Consider the following 23,241-nt stretch of genomic DNA (forward strand, 5'->3'; position numbering starts at 1 on the left):
ACAAACACAATTATGGTGGTATTCAATTTGCTTTTATGGTGTCAGCTGGAAGTGGAGTTTCAAAGATGAAAAAAAAAAAAAAAAAGAATGTGCTGAGACAAAATGCCAAAACAGCAGAATAAAGAAATAGCCGGGGATCCAGTCCCTCAAAATGGGAGAGGACCTGTGATGTTCTGCCGCACTTTTTATTTCTGTTTTATCTATTAGTTTGGTAATTAAGGTCCACAGAATGACAGGCCTGCTCTGCCGTAAACATCGCAAAAAAAAGTTATGGCCATTTGTATATTCACTGTCCCATTGACTCCACTACACAGGAATGGACATATCTTATAAAAAATAAAATATCTGCTTTAAGTAGCATGTGAGGGGTCAAACTGGAGTTTCATGATTCCAAATCCATTGCAAGCATTTGTTTTGCATGAAAAACATTCCTTGGGCTAGAAAACTAACCAACAAAAGTCTGAAAAGTGATGACTCATCACTTTTCACAGTCATCACAGTGATGAGTCATCACTTTTCACACTTTTGTTGGTTAGTTTTCTAGCCCAAGGAATGTTTTTTGTGCAAAACAAATGCTTGCAATGGATTCAGAACCATGAAAACCCTCCAGTTTGACCCCTCACATGCTACTTAAAGCAGAATTTTATTTTCTTTAAAGGAGCTATAGTCAACTTTTTCTTGAAAAACGGATGCTAAAATAAAAATAATGTTTCGAAAATATTTTATAAAAAAATAAGCTTCATATATGTGTTTCAATTAAAAAATGACCACAAAAAGCGTAAAATAATGATAAAATAATGATTTTGGCCCTTTGTTTACATTTACAGGGCCCGTACTTTGTTTACATCCTAGTCTGTAGACTAGGATGTACACCTACAATGAAAAAGTTGACTATAGCTCCTTTAAATATATTTCCTTTTCGTGTGTAGTGGAGTCAATGGGACAGTGAATATACAAATGGCCCTAACTTTTTTTCGCGATGTTTACGGCAGAGCAGGCCTTTCATTCTGTGGACCTTAATGACCAAACTAATAGATAAAACAGAAATAAAAAGTGCGGCAGAACATCACAGGTTCAATCCTATTCCTTGAGCTTTTGGACATGTGGATCCCCGACTAGAAAGGAAAAAAAAGGTGGCTGACAACTCATTTTGAACCCATTAAGACTTAAGGCCCGATTCTGCAAATGTCTTCTAAATTCTAACAGTTTTCTGAAAAACATATGTTGCTATAGCCTATCAGTAGTGCTCAAACTTGTTCATGTCAAGGACCCCCATAATGACATTTATTTGGCCGTCAACCACCATCTCAAAATATTTTGTTCCAGGGACCTCCAGAAGCAAAGATTTTAGTTAAAAAGGTTTGCTTTGGGGCTTCCGGTGGCCTACTGGTCAAGGCGCATACCACATGGGCACCGCCTCATAGGCATGGTTGCCGCGGCGTTGCCAGTTCGATTCCCGACCCGGACGACCTTTGCCGCATGTCATTCCCCATCTCTCTCCCCATTTCCTGTCAGTCTACTGTCCTATCAATAAAGGCAAAAAAAACAAATCTTTAATAAAAAAAAGGTTTGCTTAAAAACATATATGATTTTCAAGATTAAAAAAAAAAAAAAAATAGCAGATCTACAAGCTATTTTTTGTAGAATCGTGACACACTCCTGTATAGCCAAAATCTACAATGACACAGTTGCTCCCGGATGGGTTTGAATTTATTTTATTCAGCAGCAGAAAGAAAAAACAACAAAAACAACAACAAAAAACATTTGATTAGATCATACTACGGCGTGGACAAATAAGGTGTGGACAAATTGTTTAACATCCTCACCTAGCGACCAGCAGTACCAAAGATTACACAATTTAAAAACACGTTACATTCGCCGTCACCATTTCTTTATATTTGCATTTCTTTCAATCTTTTTATTAAAAACAATTTAGAAACAAGCCCCAAGACCATTGTGAAGGCGAAGGTGAGTGGAGTATACCGCAAAAGCAAAGCTACTGTATTATATAGCCAGCCATGCTGCAAGCAAAATGGTTTTGTAAGAGTGGTGTATCATTTTTCAGTGGTGGATATCTCAAATTGTAATGAAAAACTACAAATATAATCACTATTTTATTCAACTTTAATTATTTTATTTTATTTTCAAATAAACATATGCATAATTATGGTAGTCATGACTTTTGACGGTACCATGCTTTTAATGTGACGGTTATTCTATCGGTGTAGTGCGTTGGCTTTCGCAAAAGAACAATATACTGTATTCCTTGTTCAGGTGATGATGTTCAACAGTTCAAACTCTCACCACAAAAAAAGCTCTTGCATAATTACAGTTAGAGGTGTCACATGATCATGACGTATTACTTGACGTTAATTGTCACAAATAATGAATTAACTTAATTAATAATTATAACATATTTGATTGTGTTTTTGTGGTTGAACGTTGGGGAACATTATGAATAAAAATCTCACTTCTCTTTGGGCTTTGAGGCTTTTTGAACAAAACATTCACAGGGCAGGCAACTTGACATCATTTCATCACTTTTAGACTTTCAAATGTTTTAAAACAATAGCAGAAATTGTCGATTCATAAGCTTTGCAATGCATCACAACACGACGTGTTGCATCAACTATTTACGCTTGGAGAAAATATTTGAAAACATGGACCAAAATTCGTTTACGATGGTCAGTCACTCATATTTTATACAGTCTGTTTCTGGCCAAAGTGTTACTGATTCTCTCCATCAGTTGATTCTTCATATCCAAATTAGTCAAACCGGCGAGTTCTCATTTGACTAATATTAAAAAAAAAGTCTAAGGGAATTCAGAATGGGGAGAAAAATGTGACCCAGGTGAGATGTGTAATTTACGCCAGACTTCACTGCTCTGTCGCGATTATCTCAAATAATTGTGCTTAAGCGATTCATAATTGATGTAATAATTATGATTAATTAATGTAGGCCTAAATGTTTGCTGACTTACAAAGCCAAAGAGGAGGAAGTACAGCAGTAGTGAAATTAAGAAATATAAACCGACTACAATGTTTATTTCCTGTCATACGCGTACAGAAGTCGATAGGTGTATTATTTAGCAGTATTTATGGGTATTTTGCTGATGCCATATAAACTCTAATCACAAACTTTGATCTTCTTTAAATCATGTAGCTTCTGCCATTGCTTTGCCCTTGTACGAGTGTTACTAGTTACACAGTACATCCTCAGTGTTAATTTAACTCCTAGGCCGGTTTCTCACATTTAAGGCAAATGCTTTATGCTTTGCCTAGGGGGAGGCGGGGGGGAAAGCACCATCCAATTAATTCCGGAAGTCACGTATTTTGAAGAGGCAAGCTTGCTCTGTGTCTCAAAGACAGCCTTATGGAAAGCTTAGAGCAAGCACGCCTCGTCAAAACATGTGACTTCCATAGGGAATGAATTGGACGGTGCTTTACCCCCCGCCTCCAGCTAGGTAAAGCACAAGACATGTGCCTTAACTATGTGAATGCGGACCCAAGAGACCCTTACAGGTCCGTTTGTAGACCTATAGAGTTAAATCAAGACCAATGGATTTTACTATGTACTAAACACTACGCCCCCTCCACCCCCTGCTAATTGAAGTATTGTTGGTATATGGGAAGTACAAAGATATATCAGAAAAATATATACACATATATATATTTATGGTAAAAAGTGAATGTATAAGTGTTTTATTATTGGTGCAAAAGTGTATAAAAATACGATCTCTAAGCCCTTTGCCTTATTTCACACTGCCAATCAAATGGTGTATTTCAGGAAGACATGCTTCATTTTCTTTCTGATGAGTGTCTAACAAATAAATTGTCTTTAGCATTTTCCATGTGCGTCTTTTTTATTTCTCCCAACGATTAACGGTAGTTTGCCTGTGTTTCGCTGCTATGTTTACTGTTATTCCAAGTCAAACAATTAGATGACATATTCATTTGAAGAATACTGCATACACACAATATGCAAAGGTTTCACAAAAAAAACATTTGACTTGGACAGAAATGTTATCTCTTCTGCATTAGCAAGTCAAAAGGAAATGTAAAATAATAATTGCTTTTTCAACCCTAATATCTCCCCTGGTTGAGTTTTCTTGTGGCCCTGTAACAGATTCCAACTGGAATACATTCCATGTACCAAAACTACATTTTGGATGGTTGGTTGTGCAGGTTTTAAGAAATGCAATGCTTTTCATAACAGTTAACCAAAACCTGCAGCAGTACATCAACATGTAGCCTGCATGCTGTCCAGTGTTTTGTGCTATAGTACAAAAGTATGTCCATCGCACAGTATTTGCTATAGGTAGGCTACAATAGGAACTTAATGGACATGATGACTTACTGACTGCTTCATACACATTTACGCATTGTTTACAGTATGTTTGAGAAGATAATCTCTGTTCCAGACCTTTTTAGGGAACAGGCTTTGGAAGTATGCATTTCAATGTGTTCTGTGTGCAGGTCCCTGGCACGGAGGGCAATTCTCGCTATCTTATATTTACAAGTGGCTTAGAGGCCACGCCCACTTCAAGCACGGACATGAAGCCTCTTCAAGCACGGACATGAAGCCTCCACAAAACGGACATGCTTGAAGCCAAGCCAGCCCAATTCGCCCCCCCGTCGCCATGGTGACCGTGACCGCCCTTCATTGGCTCCCACACCCATCCCCCCAGGCTATGGGGCCTGCAGCAACATTCCAACACTCCCCCAGGCACAGGGAGGGGGATGTGCCAACAACTCCACTCATTTCCAACAACAACAGAAAGGCATCAACACCTACTTCTCTCCAGTGCGTCCGGCCGTCAAATATGTCCGACCGGAAACGTGCTGCGGCACAATAGTTCCGCCACAATAGTTCCCCCCCCAATTTTTTTTTTTTTTTTTTTTTTTTTTAATTTATCTTTTTTTTTTACTTTTTTTTTTTTATTATTTTTTTACTTTTTTTTTTTTTTTTTTTTTTTACTTTTTTTTTTTTTTTTTTTTTTAACTAGATGTGAGCGGCCCGAAGGGCCGCGACCCTCTAGTTTCTTACGTTTCATTATTTCGACTAAGGGTTAGGGTTAGGTTTTAGGGTTAGGCTTAGGCATCTTTTTACTGAGGTTAGGGTTAGAGTTAGGGCTTGGGTTTGGGTTAGGTTTAGGTATAGTGGTTGACATTTACCAGGTTAGCATTCACCAGCATCGGCAGGTTAGCATTTCACCAGGTTAACATTCACCCACGTCGAACAAATGGAATGTCGAACAAATGTTACGTCACAATATCGACATGCTCCCCGCCCCTTAGTGTCTTTGTGAGAAGGGCAGGCTGACATGGTTCTGAATGAATGAAAGGTTTTGGTTTATATTTGAGAACTGGTAGCCTGACACTCAGCCTGAATTTACATTTCGTTTCACTCCATTGTTCAGTCTGAAATTACTTCCATCTCAAGCACTTTCTGAGATGGGTGTTGCCAAAGAGGCAGTCTTCTGTGATTGGTTCACCACCTGACCAATCACAACAGTAGCAAAGCAGATGACGTAGTTGTTATTGGTGTTGTTATGTGGCTGGCTAGCCTGTTGCTTGCTACTTGCTAACCAAAGAAACAGGCAGAATAGGAGCGCTACGAACTAGTAATCAAACACAACAAAACATGTCTGCAACTGATAGCGAGATCGATAGGATCGCATGTTACCGCGGCGGGCGACGCATTGTTTATATTTCAGTCCGGCGGCGGCACTGGGTTATTTGGAATCGCAAATGAGTTCTGGGAAAACCCCGCCCACGCTGCACACAAGCCCCAACGTCATCGAGTTGAAGCGACGCTGATTTGCTCGGTCGGAATTTCAACCGAGGAAAACCTCTTCAATGAGAGCGTCACCAGACCTGAATCGCAAAAACATATTCTTGAAGGGGCGTGGCTAGCGATGCAGGGTCTGGAACCAGGCTAGAGTACTGGCTGATAAGAGCACAGGCTCTTATGAAGTGCATCATGACATTGAGTGATTGGGTGAAACACATTACGGTGTAAGAACGAATGGATGAGAGGGGGGGTGTTACTTCTTTTCACAAGCGGCATTAACCAGTAGGCTTCTTTAAGTACATTTTGATGCCAATACTTTCACTCAGCTCAGTGCCATAGAGTGTTATCAAAAAAAAAGAAAAAAAAAACAGTAAAAAAAAAGTGTGTGTGTGCGTGCGTGTGTGTGTGTGTGTGTGTGTGTGTGTGTGTGTGTGTGCGTGTGTACTGTATACACATGATGAACACAAGTAAATGAAGTAAATGCGTGGTGACATGCAGCAATAGTGTGTTGCCAGCCATGTTAATTAATAAACCCTCGAACGCACACAGCTCTCTCTAGAGATGAACCCAGAGTTTATTCTTTTGGAGTATAGTAACCATGAAAGGCCTCTGGTTTCATTGTGTTAAATGAAACCAGAGGCCTTCAAACAATAAAGGCTAAACAGTACATATTTGTTAAACCTATATTCCACATAGTTCCCCTTATAGAGCATCGCAGTTGAAGCCCCACCCCGTCCTCACTCTGGTGTCGGAAGGCACCCCCCCCCCCCCCCCCACACACACACACACACACACACACACACACACACACACACACACACACACACACAATGTAAAAATATAGATATAGAACACAGAATCATACAGTACAGTAAGGTACAGTAGAGTACAGTAAAGTACAGTACAGTAAGGTACAGTAAAGTACAATACAGTACAGTAAGGTACAGTAGAGTACAGTAAAGTACAGTAGAGTACAGTAAAGTACAATACAGTACAGTAAGGTACAATAGAGTACAGTAAAGTACAGTAAGGTACAGTACAGTAAGGTACAGTAGAGTACAGTAAAGTACAGTACAGTAAGGTACAGTATAGTACGCTACAGTAGAGTACAGTAAAGTACAGTACAGTAGAGTACAGTAAAGTATAGTACAGTAAGGTATAGTACTGTAAGGTACAGTAGAGTACAGTACAGTATAGTACAGTAAGGTACAGTACAGTAAGGTACAGTAGAGTACAGTAAAGTACAGTAAGGTACAGCAGAGTACAGTAAAGTACAGTACAGTAAGGTACAGTACAGTACAGTAGTGTACAGTAAAGTACAGTAAGGTACAGCAGAGTACAGTAAAGTACAGTACAGTAAGGTACATCAAGATACAGTAGTGTACAGTAAAGTACTGTACAGTAAGGTACAGTAAAGTAAGGTACAGTAAGTTTCAGTAAAGTACAGTAATGTACAGTACAGTAAGGTACAGTACAGTAAGGTACAGTAAGGTAAAGTGCAGTAAGCTACAGTAAGGTACAGCACAGTAAGGTACAGTACAGTAAAAGTACCGTAAGGTAAAGTACAGTAAGGTATGGTACAATAAGGTATGGTACAGTACAGTACAGTACAGTAAGGTAAAGTACCATAAGGTAAAGTACAGTAAGGTACAGTACGGAATGGTATTGTACAGTACAGTACAGTACACACACAAAGGGTATAACTGCTCAGATTCACCCCTCCACTTTGAACCGGCTGGACTGGGCCCCCACACAGTAGGTGGTGCAGGGCCAGACTGCCGGTGCAGGGCCGGACTGGGGCACCACACAGTAGGCGTTGCAGGGCTGGACTGGGCCCCCACACGGTAGGCGGCACGGACAGACTGGGCCACCACACAGTAGGCGGTGCAGGGCCGGACTGGGCCCCCGTGCAGTAGGCGTTGCAGGACCATATCAGTTGGATCACTGCTGCAACGTAGCTGTGAGCGCCTGCAAAGCAGGCACAATCTCTAGATGTGAGCCGAAGGGCCGCGAACTTCTAGTATTTGTAAAAGAAATAGACGGGTTTCTGGTCCACATTACACTGATAAGAACTAGATGCGTGCGCAGGGTCGGTACCAAAATTAGCCAATGAAACCAGCGCTCCCCAAAACAACAGGTTTGGGGATTGGTGGGAATTGATTACATGATACAGTCAGCTGTGCATTTAGTCTCAATGTTTGTAAACAAGAAACCTGTCTATAGACTCGCTCACGGATTTCTGCTGAAGTGCAATAACCCGCCGGGAAGACAGGGGGCATTAAGCTACTTCCGCGGTAATCTCTCGAGACAGCCTCAGAGAACGCTACGCTACTGAGTCTGTCATAGACGAAAATCACAGGAGGGATTTTGGGCGGAACCCAAGTCTGGAGACAGGCAGCGCTTTTGCCCAATCAAACATAGTGGGCGGGATCTAATGTGTGCGTCGACTATGCATTCCCCCTCACGATGGAAACAAACCATCTTTCAAGTTGTACACATATCTTGGGCAGCTAAATAAATCCCTCTGTAGTCTATATAGACAAGCGAATTGCCCCATTTAAATATTCATTGACCCACCCGGTTTTCCACACAATTTATGGGTTTCACATTGCCACTTTCAATTATTTGCACAATCAAAGAATGCTTTTGGAAATCGCTGTGCATAACAACAGAATTAAATGAAAGGAAGAATGGCATACGAACTACATTTGTTATTCTACAGTAAAGTGCAGCAATATATGAATTTAGATTAGTGTATTGTTATTATTAGTATAGAGTAAATGTAAACGTTGCAACTTCTAGTCTAAAAGACTCATGTATTAAATTATTATATTATAAAACATACATTAATTAACTAGCCCTATTTTATTCCTAGACAGGCTATTTAAAAATAGCTGATCTACAAGCTCACGTGTCGCATCGCAACGTGTTGTGAGCTTATAGATCTGCTTTTTTCAAACATTTTCTACTTTTAGTACTTTAAGTATATGTTGATGCCAATACTTGTGTACCTTTACTCAAGTACATTTTGAAACGGAATTTTACTTGGAACAGAGTATTTCTACATTGCAGTATTGATACTTTTACTTAAGTAAAATATTTGAGTACTTTTTACACCACTGATTACGATTGTACACTCTCTTTTGAGAAAGTAAAGCATAAATGTATAAAGTGCATGGCCAAAAACATGTACACTATCACTCGATTTCTTTTAAAGAATCCGCTCCGGCCGTTTGCTGTATTCATAGCATTGTTGGCAGGAGACCTACCTCAATGGCCCGTACTTCACGCATCACTCGAGGTCGCGGCGTCATGGGGCCTTCTGGGACGACTTCATTTTCCCCCACAGCTTTAGTGATAATTATTTTGACAATTTCTATGAACGTCTCCTGATTGTGGTTCCTGATTGTGCCTATACATCTTATCTTACCCATCATCAAGTTGTAGCTACACTGTACATTTTCGTTCGGTTTCTGATATAAAGTAGGCTACTATAAAGCGAATTATTCATTGACCCACCATTTCAATCTAAATGGGTTTCACATTGAAAGTGGCATTATTTGATTTTCACAAGCCATTGACACATTCCAACACAGCTTATTTAAATGCAGATCGCATGTAGTCTATGCTAAACAGTCACAACCTCTCATTAGCTTTTCAGTCCATCCATGTACAGTAAGCTTTATAATTATAGCTTCATACTAACATTAAATATTAAGAGTACCATATGCATACACATTAAGCAACATTACCTGTGCATAGAACGATACATAACATTTGTTAATCAAACCAAATGTTTATTATACAGAGAGAAACGTAGTATACAGTAGGCCTACATAAATGCAACGTAACTGTAGGGTTTATTCTATAAACAATACGGCTAACTATCATCAAATACAATGATAAAGAGTCTGTTATTGAGAGATTATTCTATAAATAAAAACGACCTGTTTATTTCATAGCATAACATCATCTTTTGTGACACAGGACAAGATATTGAAAAATAGCGTACAATCACTACTACACTTATTTGAACACCTTGGTTACATTCTGCATAATGGGTAGGCCTACTTTGAGTACTACTTTCTGCGTTTGGTACATTTTGATACCAATACTTTTATACTTTTACTCAAGTACATTTTGAATACAAGACTTCCACTTACATGCAGTATTGCATGATACTTAAGTAAAGAATGCGAGTACTTTTCCCACTACTGCCTATTGCCTAAGCACGCTAGTATTAGTAAAATCACACATCACAGCTAGAAACTTGCTACAGGTTAAAGAGGGCCGTATGCTAACACGCTAGCTTACTGCAGTTAGCCAAGTTGTAATGTACACTATCATAACATCCCATATTGATTTAAAACATCAATCCACTGTATTGCAACACACCATGACATCCGAGGCTAAACGTTTGCTTAATGTGGGTAAATTCGTCGTGTCTTGGTCACTGGTCAGTAGCAGATGGGGTCCTTGTTCCTTCTCTCTGGGAAAGCAGGATACCAGGCTTTTTTCCAAATCCAGGCAGCAAAACAACTCGCCGTCGTCGCCGATCAAGTACTTCAAACAAATGTGCTGAAGAGGTTTTAATTGTTCAATATTGTGCAACTGAGAAACTCTTGTAAGCACGCTAGAAAACAGTTCCTCGTCGACAGTAGCATCCATGTTGCGTCGTTGTTGTTATTGTCTGTTGTGTTCCGTGTGTAGAGTAGCAGTTCCGCTATAGCAGTTTCGGGAGGGAACCAAACCAAGGAGCGGACCAGGCTTACAAGCGGAACTAGTTTTAAAATTCGTTCTCAACCGGGGAATTCCATGTATCCCCGCCCCTTTTTCTCTCTAACCCAGAGTCAAAGGAAGAGAGACAGACCGATAGGTGTCGCACTTTCTTCTTTGACGATGGGTTCCCAGATTGCTTCCGCGGTAACCTCGCCTACCAGGCTTTCTCCCGGGAGAGAGCCTGGTGTTCGTTCACAACAGACCGTTTGGTTTCCGCCTAAAGCGCGGAAACCACTAGAAGAAGCGGCGTCGCTTTGATTTGGTTCCCACAGTTTGTTTCCCCAATCCCTATTAAAATGCTCCAGTAGCCTAGTGTGGTCTTGCCGGTCGCTAAAAGTTGGACTAAAGGCCACTTTTAACCGCACAGTTTCGGCGACGATTCGGCGGCGGAAGGCGGCGGAAAGCGTCTGTTGCCGAACGGGAGCTCATCGGTAGGTTTTCGGCAGCGGGTCGGGAGCGTTATCGACGGAGAACTGGAAAACTGGACTTGCTCAGTTTTGTAGAGTCGCCCCTGGACGTCGGTGAATTGTAGCGAGTTGTAATGGACCATTAGTTTGCTACTGCTGCAGCAAAACCAAGCCTAAATAAGCCAGATACATTTTCCCGTTGCATATTTGAACTAAATAGCATATTCACAATCTCAACTCTCAATTTCCTATACTAATCAACTCCAAGGCAACGCTAGTAATAGTGATGTGTGTTGTTTTGGTGTGAGGAGAAAAAATCACCGGACAGGAAGCATCTCCGCTTCTGCTCCTCGGTTGCCAGATTCTGTGAGTTAAACAAGCGACCAGGTCTATGAAAACAAAGCCTAAAGGAGCGTCCAGTTTCACCTATTGAGCTCTATTACATTAGCTGTTTTCTAAAAGAATGTTGAAAGCAAGGCCAAATAAGCAACTACAATTCAGAAACATGCCCAAACAAAAGTAACCCACAACTAGCAACATTATAGGAAAACAGGATCAAAGTCGCTTGTAACGAGCCGATATGGCAACACAGTGCGCATGCGCAAAACAGTACAGTAATTACAGTCGGCATACAGTCGGCTGGAAAATTCAATGTGCTTAGTTTTTTTGCAGTTCTTTGCCGTTCTTTGCAGTCTGTGAACAGTTTGAACAAGTCTCCTGTAGTATTTTCGGTGTGGAGGCACCTTATAACATGCATATACCAAACAAATTTTTCAAAAGCAAAACTACTCCGCATCGAGGAGTTTATTAGGTAGGCCCTAAAAGTATGTCCTTGAGCGCAGGGGAATTATTTTGGGTTAAAACTGTTTCCGGTGGATATTTCCGGCGAAATTGTAGTCCTTGAGTACTACAACATGACGTTTTGTGGTTTCCGCTCCAGACCGGTTACAAACCCGAAAAGTGAAGTGATCCCAGACTACTTCCGCGGTAACCGCAAGATACATGAAAGAAGAAGAAGCTAGACCAATCACAGATGTCGATTTCACGGGATGTACATTTTTTGCAGCATGGGTAATGCAGTTCTTATCTGTGCGATCTTGATTAAAACATGTTTTTACTAAAACTAGAGTGATTGCATACACGTATACTCGGGGGTTCTACAGGAGCATATAACCATTTTACAACCACCACCAGCCTAGTGGTAAGTGTACATTGAATTGTTACGACTTTGTGACTGATAATGAAAAACCCTATGGTGAAAGTGAATGGGCTTTTTACTTCCGACACCTTACTGCAATGCTCTATACCTGCAGTGCTTTGTCCAACAGAGAATGAAGAATTGCAAGAATTCGTTTTTCATAATAAATTAGACAATAGATAAATACATTCTGACTGGATTTTGGTATATCTCGTAGAAAACCCAATCTCTTACTACTGTAACAAGGTGATCAGCAATCACATAATATAAATATAAAGCTAAATTTATTATGACATACAGAGAACATGAATTATCATTGCCTTTCTGCTTTTATGTCTTGGTGGCACCTCGACCCATGATGGACTTCTTAGTGTTTCTCTCAGGTCTCAAAAGCATAATATAACACTTTGGTCCAAACAGGGCCAACAAAAGGCCAAAACTAGATGCTAGTATAGCAAACACCTCCACTACATCTGCATATTTGCCTGGAGAGCTGATGTATGCTGGGATGAAGGCTATCCACACGGCACAGAAGATCAACATGCTGAAGGTGATTAACTTGGCTTCATTGAAGTTGTCTGGAAGATTCCTTGCCATGAATGCGAGGATGAAGCTGAGGAGAGCCAGTAAACCAATATAACCCAGTAAGACTGCAAAACCTACTGTTGATCCTACGTCACACTCATAGACGATCTTATCACTGTAGTATTGAGTGTTTTTATGAGGAGTTGGAGAGGCAGACACAAGCCAGGTTAAGCAGATGAGTGCCTGTATAGCAGTAAGAGTCAGAACTGTTCCTCTCTGCTGCACAGCACCGAAAAACCTCCTAATGTCTGCTCCTCCAGGCTTGGAGGTCTTGAACACGGCCAACACCACCATAGTCTTTACCAGAATACAACTTACACTAAGCACAAAACTGATCCCAAACACTGCATGTCTCAGCTGGCAGGTCCACATTCTGGGACGTCCAATGAACAGAAGAGAACACAAGAAACACAGTTTAAGTGAAAGCAAAAGCTGGAAGCTGAGTTCTGAGTTGTTGGCGCGCACCATGGGCGTGTCTCGATGATAGATGAAGATTCCCAGGACAATGATACAGGTAAGAGTGCCCAGCAATGAGATGGTTGTCAAGGAGATACCCAGGGGCTCAGGGTAGGAGAGGAACTCAACGATCTTAGGGACACAGTGGTCACGCTGGGGACTGGACCAGAAGTCCTCTGGACAACTGGTGCACTCTGTAGAGTCTACCAAAGAATAGAGGGTTGAAAGGACAGTCAAGTACAGCATCAGTCTGAAGATAAACTACACTACTTAGCTACATAATGTAAACCTACCAGTCGTGTTGCTGATCTCTCCCTCAGAGCAAGCGATGCAGTCAAAGCAGCAGACAGGTTCTCCTTTCCTTCTGGCCACACGGGTTCCAGGAGAACAACTCTCACTGCACACTGACCGAGGAGGCTGCAAGAGGACAGTAACAATAATCAATTCTAGTGTAAACTAAATCACATTCACATCATGAGCTCAATATCAGAGAGTTAAAATAGCCAAAGTGACCTTATTGGTTTCAAAGTTCCAGAAGATTCTGTCTTCATCAAGGATAAGTTCTTCATCTCCGGAGGCTGACTTCTTGAACACTCCTACATTTTGAACCTTTAAACTTCCATCAGGGAGCCACACCCAGTTCATGACATCCAAGATCGGTAATGCATCTCCACTATCGTCAAACGATACAGCATCCCCAAATGACGTGTTGAAGTTGACTTTGTTCAGGTAATACAAAAGCTAGAAAGTGTGTATAAGACACACGCTAATGACACCCTTGCAGTATTTACAAAACAATAAAAAGGTGATATTTGCGGAGGGGAGTGAATTCATATCATACCTGCCATGGCTGTATTGTCTGCAAACTGGCACAGCTGTGCCCAGTGAAAGGCCCTCTTCCTGGCACACACTGCAACATGTCATGCAGGGCATGGGCCAGCGCGTACACAGCCTTGTATACGTTGTACTCTCCCCTCAGGTTAGACATATCCAAGAAGGATGTTTTTGCCAGGTCCTCTTGTCCAGTACACATTACTGCACCAACACCCGAAAACGTACACCCAAACATCCTCTCCCAAAACTCCCTCACCTGAAGACACCACACCATGACACCATGTGAATTACTTTAAATCAGACATCAGTTTACGATTGCAGCTTAAAGGTAGGGTATGTGATTTTTGTGTTTATTTTAGTTAAATAGAAAATCACTTACCCTAACTTTGAATATTGAATGAAACCAAAGACTCACCACGGTGTTGTCAGGGTCATTGTCAGGATGCATTTTTAACAGGAAGGCCCTCAGGCCTGGCATGTCCCCATGACGGACGACGGTTCCCAGGTGTCCTGTCATGTAGGGCCTGTAGGAAGGCCTCTGGAGTAGAGTGCGTGCCGGGTTCCTGGTCAGCCACTGTAGACCTGTCAAATTCTGCCTTATCACCTAAGGGGTTGAACACAATCGGTAGTACTATGTTACCATGCCTTTTGTAACCATTGTTATGCATTGGCCAAAGTGATACAAAGGTTTATGGGAACGTAATCATGACGCCTACTTTTAGGGCAAAGTATCAAACCTCTGGTGGACTACCTCTGGTGGACTTTCTCCAGGTGCTTCAACTACAAGTGCATGTACAGCCAGAGATTTTGAACATGTATTGTAAGATGTTTACAACATTTCTTTGTAAGATACTTACAAAAAAAAGAACAATAAAAAAGCTTGCCTTGAATACTGTATTATATTCAGATTGCATAATAATTATGAATCCCAAAATGAACGAGGATCATAAAGCCCAACCTCCACCATGACATTAGTCAGATAGTGTGCGTAATAAAGGACCACCCGAGCTGAGGATTCCTTCATCACAGTGACGATCCTCCGCAAGACGGCCCAGTTGGGGACCATGAGCTCCACGTATGCCAGACATCCCTGACCAGAGCGCCCCAGCTCTGACTGCAGGGTCCTGGCCATACTGTGGCCGTCATCGTCATCATCCACCACCAGTCCTACCCAGGTCCACCCCAACCGCCTTATCATCTGGAGGATAGATTGCACCTGATTGGATGAAGCACGGAGGTATATTTCATTAGTCTAGAGCAGGGGTCTTCAACAGGGGGTCCTCAGAGTTACTACAGGGCGTCCTCCAAATCTTTGTGTGATAGAAACTTTTTTTTTTTCCTGAGAACTTTAGCCAAAAATAGCAGATCTATAAGCTCACGACGTCTCGCGCTGCGAGGCGTTGTGAGTTTGTAGATCGGCTATTTTAGGCAAAGGGGTTTAGTGTAGAGGAGAAAAAGAGCAGACTAAGTACAGAGTGAAAGGTCAAGTTTATTAAGTATTGACGGTTCAAGTGGTTAAATATCTGAAAACACAAATTGACATGAATCCAAAATACACTGATGATTGTGCTGTCAAACGATGAAACTATATGGAATCTATGAACCGGTTGTGGGGATCCCTGCTGCTTCATCTCTCTCTCGACTAAGGGGTCATTGGCCTGAAAATGTTGAAGACCCATGGTCTAGAGTTCAGGATTACAGTGGTCAAAGCTGTATTATGTAACTTTCCTCTTCTACCCCGGATTTGAAAACGGTTTCCTGTGCAAGTGCTGCATTTATTTTACCATTCAGCTAATAGAGCCTGCCTGCTTGCTCAGTCAATCAATTTGCGTCAGATCCATCCTGTGTCTATAGGTGAGACATGACCTTTGACATGATCTAAATGTCTCAGTAGAAGAGCAGGGAGAGAAAATACCACCACCCCAATTTAATACGTTATATTGTATTAACATACTCTACCATACATATTGCATAGGTTATATTGTATTAACATAATCTACCATACAGCTTGAATACATAATATTTTATGAACATACTCTACCATACAGGTTGTATAAGTTATATTGTACTAACATACTCTGTAGAACAAGGACGCCAGCACTCACTTTAGAATGAATTCTTCTTGTTTATTAAAAGGTATCACCCCCAGCAGCCATCATAGGCGGCGTGGCTATAAAATCGTTCAATTTTGCGATACAAGCGCCAAACTTGGTAGATATGTTGATTGATATATTAGAAACAAATCTGGATATCGGGCCATCATAAATTTTGATTTTTCAAAATGGCCACTAGCGGTTTGTTAAACCTTCCTAAATCACGCTCTAGGAGCGACAGTTTTAGTGATAGGAAGCTGAAATGTTGCATGCTGTGTGTGCACTGTGCATGTTCATGTAAATTGGTTAAAAGGGGGTGTGGCAATGGGAGTGGCCTATCATAAAAAGGTGCATAACTTTGATATAGATGCACAGATTTGCACAAAATGTTGTAGAAAGGTTGGTCACGACCCAAATAACATCTGAGTAACTGTTCACACCATCTTCCAAAAAAGGGGTTTGTCATTAGGACCAGTGTAATACCAGTGTAGTACCAGTACAAAACCAGAAGCTCCCTGTGGTCCAAACACCCAGAGGTCGTAGCGGCACGGGGCAGGAAGCATGGCTTGGCTTTGCATGTGCGCCTACTGTGGAGAGACGTGGGATACTGAATGAGGATACTGCCTCTCACCATGCGCTACCTGGACTCTCTGCACCCTCCCCATCAGTTCCTCCCCCTTGATGTTATCATAGGTACTGAAGAGAAGCTGTTTGGCCTCGTTCAGTATCCCACGTCTCTCCACCGAAGGCTCACATGCAAAGCCAAGCCATGCTTCCTCCACCCTGCCCCGTGCCGCTACGACCTCTGGGTGTTTGGACCACAGGGAGCTTCTGGTTTTGTACTGGTACTACACTGGTATTACACTGGTCCTAATGACCAACCCCTTTTTTGGAAGATGGTGTGAACAGTTACTCAGATGTTATTTGGGTCGTGACCAACCTTTCTACAACATTTTGTGCAAATCTGTGCATCTATATCAAAGTTATGCACCTTTTTATGATAGGCCACTCCCATTGCCACACCCCCTTTTAACCAATTTACATGAACATGCACACACAGCATGCAACATTTCAGCTTCCTATCACTAAAACTGTCGCTCCTAGAGGGTGATTTAGGAAGGTTTAACAAACCGCCAGTGGCCATTTTGAAAAATCAAAATTTTTGATGGCCCGATATCCAGATTTGTTTCTAATATATCAATCAACATATCTACCAAGTTTGGCGCTTGTATCGCAAAATTGAACGATTTGACATGTTTCAAGAGCTACGCCGCTCCACTATCAGAACATACGGACGTTTCGGCCAGCAGGCTTTCCTCAGCGTGTAAATGTGAGGGGGTGGAAGTAGCGTTATCCTTTTTATTTTTTATTTTCTTTAATAATTGTTTGTTTTTACAATTATTTCCTTTTGTTTGAGCATGTTTTGTATAATTTCTCTAATATGTTTCGTTGTGATAATGCTATATTGCTGTCTCCCTCTAACAACCTCCTCTCTTTCCATGTGTGAGTCTGACTGCGAACTGATAGGATAACTAGACGCCGGTGCTGGCCAATGTATGGGGGACTGACGTCATGACCAGCCAATGGGCGGCTGGCAGAGTGGGAGGCGGCCCTTTAAGAGGAACGCCAGGCTCAGTCTAGGTTGACAAGCAAGGGGCGCAGACGTGTGTGTGGAGCAGGCTGAGGGAAGTGACTCAGGTGGCCGGCTGTGATGAGCAGAGAGACAGGCACAGGCCGAGCCAGGCAGTAACTGAACTGAACCTTATTGAACTAAAGTGCTAGGACCGAGTAGCGCTTTACCTTACAAACCCAGCGGATTCCAGACGGTGATCCGGGTGTCAGCGGTACCAGGCAGGGTCCGGCCATCCAGAGACGAGCGAGAGGGTCCTGACGAGCCGAACCGGCTACCCGGCTAACGAGAGGGGTCGTTGTGACTACTGTGGTGTCGTGTGAACTATTCGCAGCGGCAGGTCACAAGCCTGCCTGCGTGTGAGTATCCAATCCTGTACACCACTGTCACTAAAGTCACTGGCCTAGAGTTGAGCTGTATAGTCGTCACGACAAGGATACTGGCGTATTCTTTGTATTCACAGAACGGTGGACTAAAGACGTAGATGACCAAAGATGAGCTGTGTGCCGCTGTGTGTGCCATCCCACCTGCTGTAGAAGTCACTATTCCCACCTGCTGAAACGATACTCTGCCTATTATTTCATATCTGCTTAGTTATATAACATTTATTCGTCCTTAAATCTGCGCTCCTTGCATTATAATTAATTATCGTAATTATTATACTATTACGATTTGAGGCCTTAACGAGCCGGTACCCTAAACTAAGTGCACTTTAATTGTCACCAAGAACGTTACGATAAGAGAAAGAAGGGGGGTTTGAATTAATGTTTTATTGTTGACAGTGCTCTTATTTTTAGTTTTTTAGTTAGTTGGCGCCGTAGGATTTTAGGGTTCCCTTTTATTTTATTATTGTGTTTTTGGCGTGATAGAGGCCGCTGTAACCTAGTAATAAAGATTGTTATACTTTTCTAAACTATCGTCCTGGTCATTCTCTCCTCATGATTTATATTGCTCTGGTGTTCCGTAAACGAACTTGTGTGTCCCTAAAGGTTGTGCCTTTTGTGCACTTATTTTCCTCTTTAAACGAGGTGGCGTTGTCGGAAACTTATAATTATACAATCTGCTAATGATAATACTTAATAATATACAACAAACCAAAAAGGTGTATTTACAATTATTTATTGGCAAATTCAGTAACAAGGTAATGACAAAGGTACCAGTTTAAACACTGGCGGTTAATGTGAGTTGGGCCACCCTTACATAAACTTGAGTTTACACGCTGAGGAAGGCCTGCTGGCCGAAACGTCCGTATGTTCTGATGGCTGATGGGGGTGATACCTTTTAATAAACAAGAAGAATTCATTCTAAAGTGAGTGCTGGCGTCCTTGTTCTACGGTCAATGTTTGCCTGAGCCGTGCACCCTAGACGAATGTTTATATGAACCACGTTGCTGACGAGTGCTCCTCTTCTCTCTTCCTGAAGTATACTAACATACTCTAACATACAGCTTGAATACGTTATATTGTATTAACATACTCTACCATACAGATTGTATAAGTTATATTGTATTAACATACTCTACCATACAGATTGTACAAATTATATTGTATTAACATACTCTACCATACATATTGTATAAGTTATATTGTATTAACATAATCTACCATACAGATTGTACAAGTTATATTGTATTAACATACACTACCATACACATTGGATACGTTATATTGTATTAACTCAGAATCTCTCAAGAATTCAAACAGCAATATGTAGATCTACAGCTTATAGATCCACACTTATTTGTTATTTTTCTGACCTTGTTGAATCTTGCCCTGACTACCCCACAATAAACAACAACAGCAGCATAAAAGTAGAATATAACTAAGACAAAAAAAAAGAAAAGAAACTAAAACATCTATTTTCTATATAGTTTCACCTCAAAGGCTCCACTTGGGATTGTTCTAAAGAAGGAGGGAAACCGGTGGCGGTCGCTCAGACAAGAGCATCTGGCAAAGTAACTGACCTGTAAGAGATACAAAACATCTAGTACTGTATATCTGTACCTGTAAGAGGTACAACAAATCTGGTATATCTGACCTGTAAGATACCGGTATATAAAACAGCTTGTATATTAGTAACTGACCTGTAAGAGATATAAAACATCTGGTATATAGTAACTGACCTGTAAGAGATATAAAACATCTGGTATATAGTAACTGACCTGTAAAATATATAAAACATCTGGTATATTGTTGTACAATATGGAGACAATACCTCTCATCACATGTTGCCATGCGTTTTGTAACCATTGTTATGCATTGGCCAAAGTGATTGATACAGAAGATTTATGGGAACGTAATACGACGCCTACTTATATCAAAGTATCAAACCTTTGGTGCATTGCAATTCTGAAAAAAAAAGAATAATAATAGTAATATATAAATATTTTTTTTCTCAGAGGCACAGGTCATGTTCTACTTGCCCTGTGTGTGAGTGACAAAGTAGGGTATTCATATACGAGAGAGAGAGAGGAAAATAATAAAACATTCAAAGTTGAAATATGGAGAGAAGGGCATTCTGCCTGACAACAACCATAACATGTATGTTTTTCAAGCTGTAAAAAAAAAGACCATACAATGTTTATAACATATTATACGTGTAAATAAATAACCAATATTGACCACATATCAAATTGGAGCTGGCAAAAGGCGATTCAAGCCTTACTTACCATGAACATTCACTTACCATGGGCACTCTGTACAAAGCCAACACACTAGAGACAGCAACAGAGAGTGTTGATTGACCTGGGCCCACCATCCCCAGCACCGGGGGGGTCCCACTCCCCACGCAGCTCTCGCCCAATTGAAACCGCTCCTCTCTCCCTGCGACCAATGACATCGCTGCATTGAGAGCACCTCTCACCTTGAAACAGGTGTCATAGATCTCATAGCCCAGGGTCAAGTTGGGCAGCAGGCTGGGGTTTCTGTTGATCTCTGCGACGGCAAACATCATGGTCTGAGCGGTCCTGAATGCTGCAATGTACAAACTAGCACAAACCAGTACACTTATATTTGTAAAAACATATATAAATAATAAAAAATAAAAATTCTCAAAAACAAATCACTGTTCCCTTGCTTCATTGTTGTGATTATTTGACAGGGACAATAAAAAATATAATTAGAATAAAAAGTGATATAAATGAAACGTTGCATTGTACGTTGGGTTTCTAGCCGAGGCTAATTTGCGACCCCTGTTCCTGGTTAGGCCTTTCTATACAAACATCAACCAACTCGCTATATTTGCTTTTGTGACACTCACGTCATGCAATCGGGTTCCAGTTGTTTGGAGATGAAGTTCAAATCTGGGGGTCGGTTTCTGTTGTGGATCGGAAACAAACCCCCGAGAACAAAGTCTCCAGCCTTGTGAAATCCGTTGAGATGAAACGTTTCCTGTAACTCACACGAAGAGGAAGATGAGGATGACAGAGCAGAGAATGAAGAGAACAACATCAAGGTGAAGTTCAGGTATGAAAGCAGGTGTGTGTCTGGAGACGGCCTCATGACTGTCCTCCTCTGTCTGACCCCCACCCTCTCTAAACGCTTTGTCTAGTCCTTAAGTTTTATACACAGTGCTCTGCCATGTCCTGTGCCACATTATGGCATTACGTAATCTCGTTGCTGTGTATGTAAAAACACGTGTGTGTGTATGTCTGTGCGCGCGCACGTGTGTGTGTGTGTGTGTGCGTGCGTGCGTGCGTGCGTGCGTGCGTGCGTGCGTGCGTGCGTGTGTGCGCGCGCGTGTGTGTGTGTTTGCCTGTGCGTCTCAATCTTGTCAAATAAACAAATTAAATTATAGCGGCTGATTTAGCAAGGCACTGACCCATGTGATATTTAATTGGTTACACAACTACTATTACAGTAAATATGATAAATAATAATATATTAATCATGATAGCTCTCTGTACTTATTTATCGCCTTATATTTAAATAAAAAATAACCCTATTGAATTGCACATCCTTAATTCCTTTTCACAGCATTGCCATATATGTACCCCTATTTCTTAGTTCATATTTGGTTTCTTTACTTACTTTATGCCACTGCACATAGAGAGAATTTGTGTTTCACCTAAAGTGTAGCGCTTATTCGCTCTTGTATCAAACCGGTACTCGAAACGTTCTTAGAATTTAACATATTTTCTAAAGTAAATATGGGGGCGGCTGTGTTAAGAACGTTTCGTTGTCAAGCTCAACGTTGGGCATTTGGACCTATACATGGAGAAATGGAGAAAACCTGTTTGGCCTAAACATGGAGATGTGGAGAACACTATGGAGATAGTCCAGTCCATCATGGGACTACCGTCATAGACAGTAGCCATTGTTAGGCCGGAGTCAATGGCTGTCTGTCTGACTGTCTGTACAGGAAGTGATATGTCACATGACATACTTTTTATGCCCATATATGAGTCATTCTGTACCACATCTCCATGTTTAGGCAAACTCCACACAGAAAGGCCCTATCGCCAACCCCAACTATAGGGTGTGGGCGATAGGGCCTTTCTGTGTGGAGTCTGCATGTTCTCCCCGTGTCTCCTAGGGTTGATACCCTCACAAAAACATGAACAAACTCACCCCAGAATGACAACAACTATAGAATCGTCAGAGAAACGCTGTGGTTGGCCAGATGGTCAAGAATTGGCGCGACCTCGCCCTTTAGGGCGAGGTCGCATGTCACCCTGAGGTTGCATGTCACCATCAGGTGTCTTACTAGTATTATATACTAGAGATTTGGGGTCCGCGTCAATATGCCGACAGACCGGTATGCCGACGACCTAAACATAACCTTAACCCCAACCATAACCTCAGAAAAATTAACGCTGGTGAATGGCTGTATGTCGAACAAAAACTACTTTGCAGTCTCCTCATGTTTTTCAGAAACATCATCTTTAATCAAACACCAGACTATTTTTACAATCAGTACTTGAAATCAACCATCACACACAATTATGACACCCGGAATGCCAGTCAGGGTCATTTAAATCCTCCTACTCCAAGAACAAATCTTCAAAAACACACAGTTATTTATAGATCTATATCACACTGGAATTTGTTACCGCCACATATTAATCTTACACAAAATAAATTAGCATTCAAGATAGCTTTAAAGAAACACTTGTCGCAGCTGACTACATGACCGAGATATTGATGTTGTATTTAATTACAATGTTATGTTGTATATAATTTTTGCATAATATTTGTAAGTATGTATTTTTTCATGTTTTTATATTTGTATGCATTTTTTATGGACCCCAGGAAGACTAGCTGTCGCCCAGGCGTCAGCTAATGGGGATCCATTCAATAAACAAATAAACAAATAAACAAATGCTAACCTGGTGAAATGCTAACCTGGTGAGTAACTAACCTGCCGACGCTGGTGAGTAGCTAATCTGCCGATGCTGTTTAGTAGCTAATCTGTCGAGGGTCATCATCGTACTCGGACCAATGGACATGCAGAACAAAGAGTTCTTC

The 23,241-nt window shown here is 41.3% G+C and overlaps 1 protein-coding gene across 1 annotated transcript; it reads right to left on the bottom strand.

Moving 5' to 3' along the window:
- Nucleotides 1-12,508: 12,508 nt before the first annotated feature.
- LOC308288864 (extracellular calcium-sensing receptor-like) lies at nucleotides 12,509-21,276 on the bottom strand (the record flags this gene model as incomplete). Its single annotated transcript, XM_080730339.1, has 8 exons — nucleotides 12,509-13,422; nucleotides 13,513-13,636; nucleotides 13,733-13,960; nucleotides 14,061-14,309; nucleotides 14,469-14,657; nucleotides 15,012-15,251; nucleotides 20,639-20,748; nucleotides 21,177-21,276. 8 exons carry the CDS (start codon nucleotides 21,274-21,276, stop codon nucleotides 12,509-12,511), a joined length of 2,154 nt encoding a protein of 717 aa, XP_080586465.1.
- Nucleotides 21,277-23,241: the final 1,965 nt, after the last annotated feature.

The sequence above is a fragment of the Nannobrachium achirus genome (assembly GCF_963921795.1).
Source record: "Nannobrachium achirus genome assembly, chromosome: 7".
NCBI classification, from domain to species: domain Eukaryota; kingdom Metazoa; phylum Chordata; class Actinopteri; order Myctophiformes; family Myctophidae; genus Nannobrachium; species Nannobrachium achirus.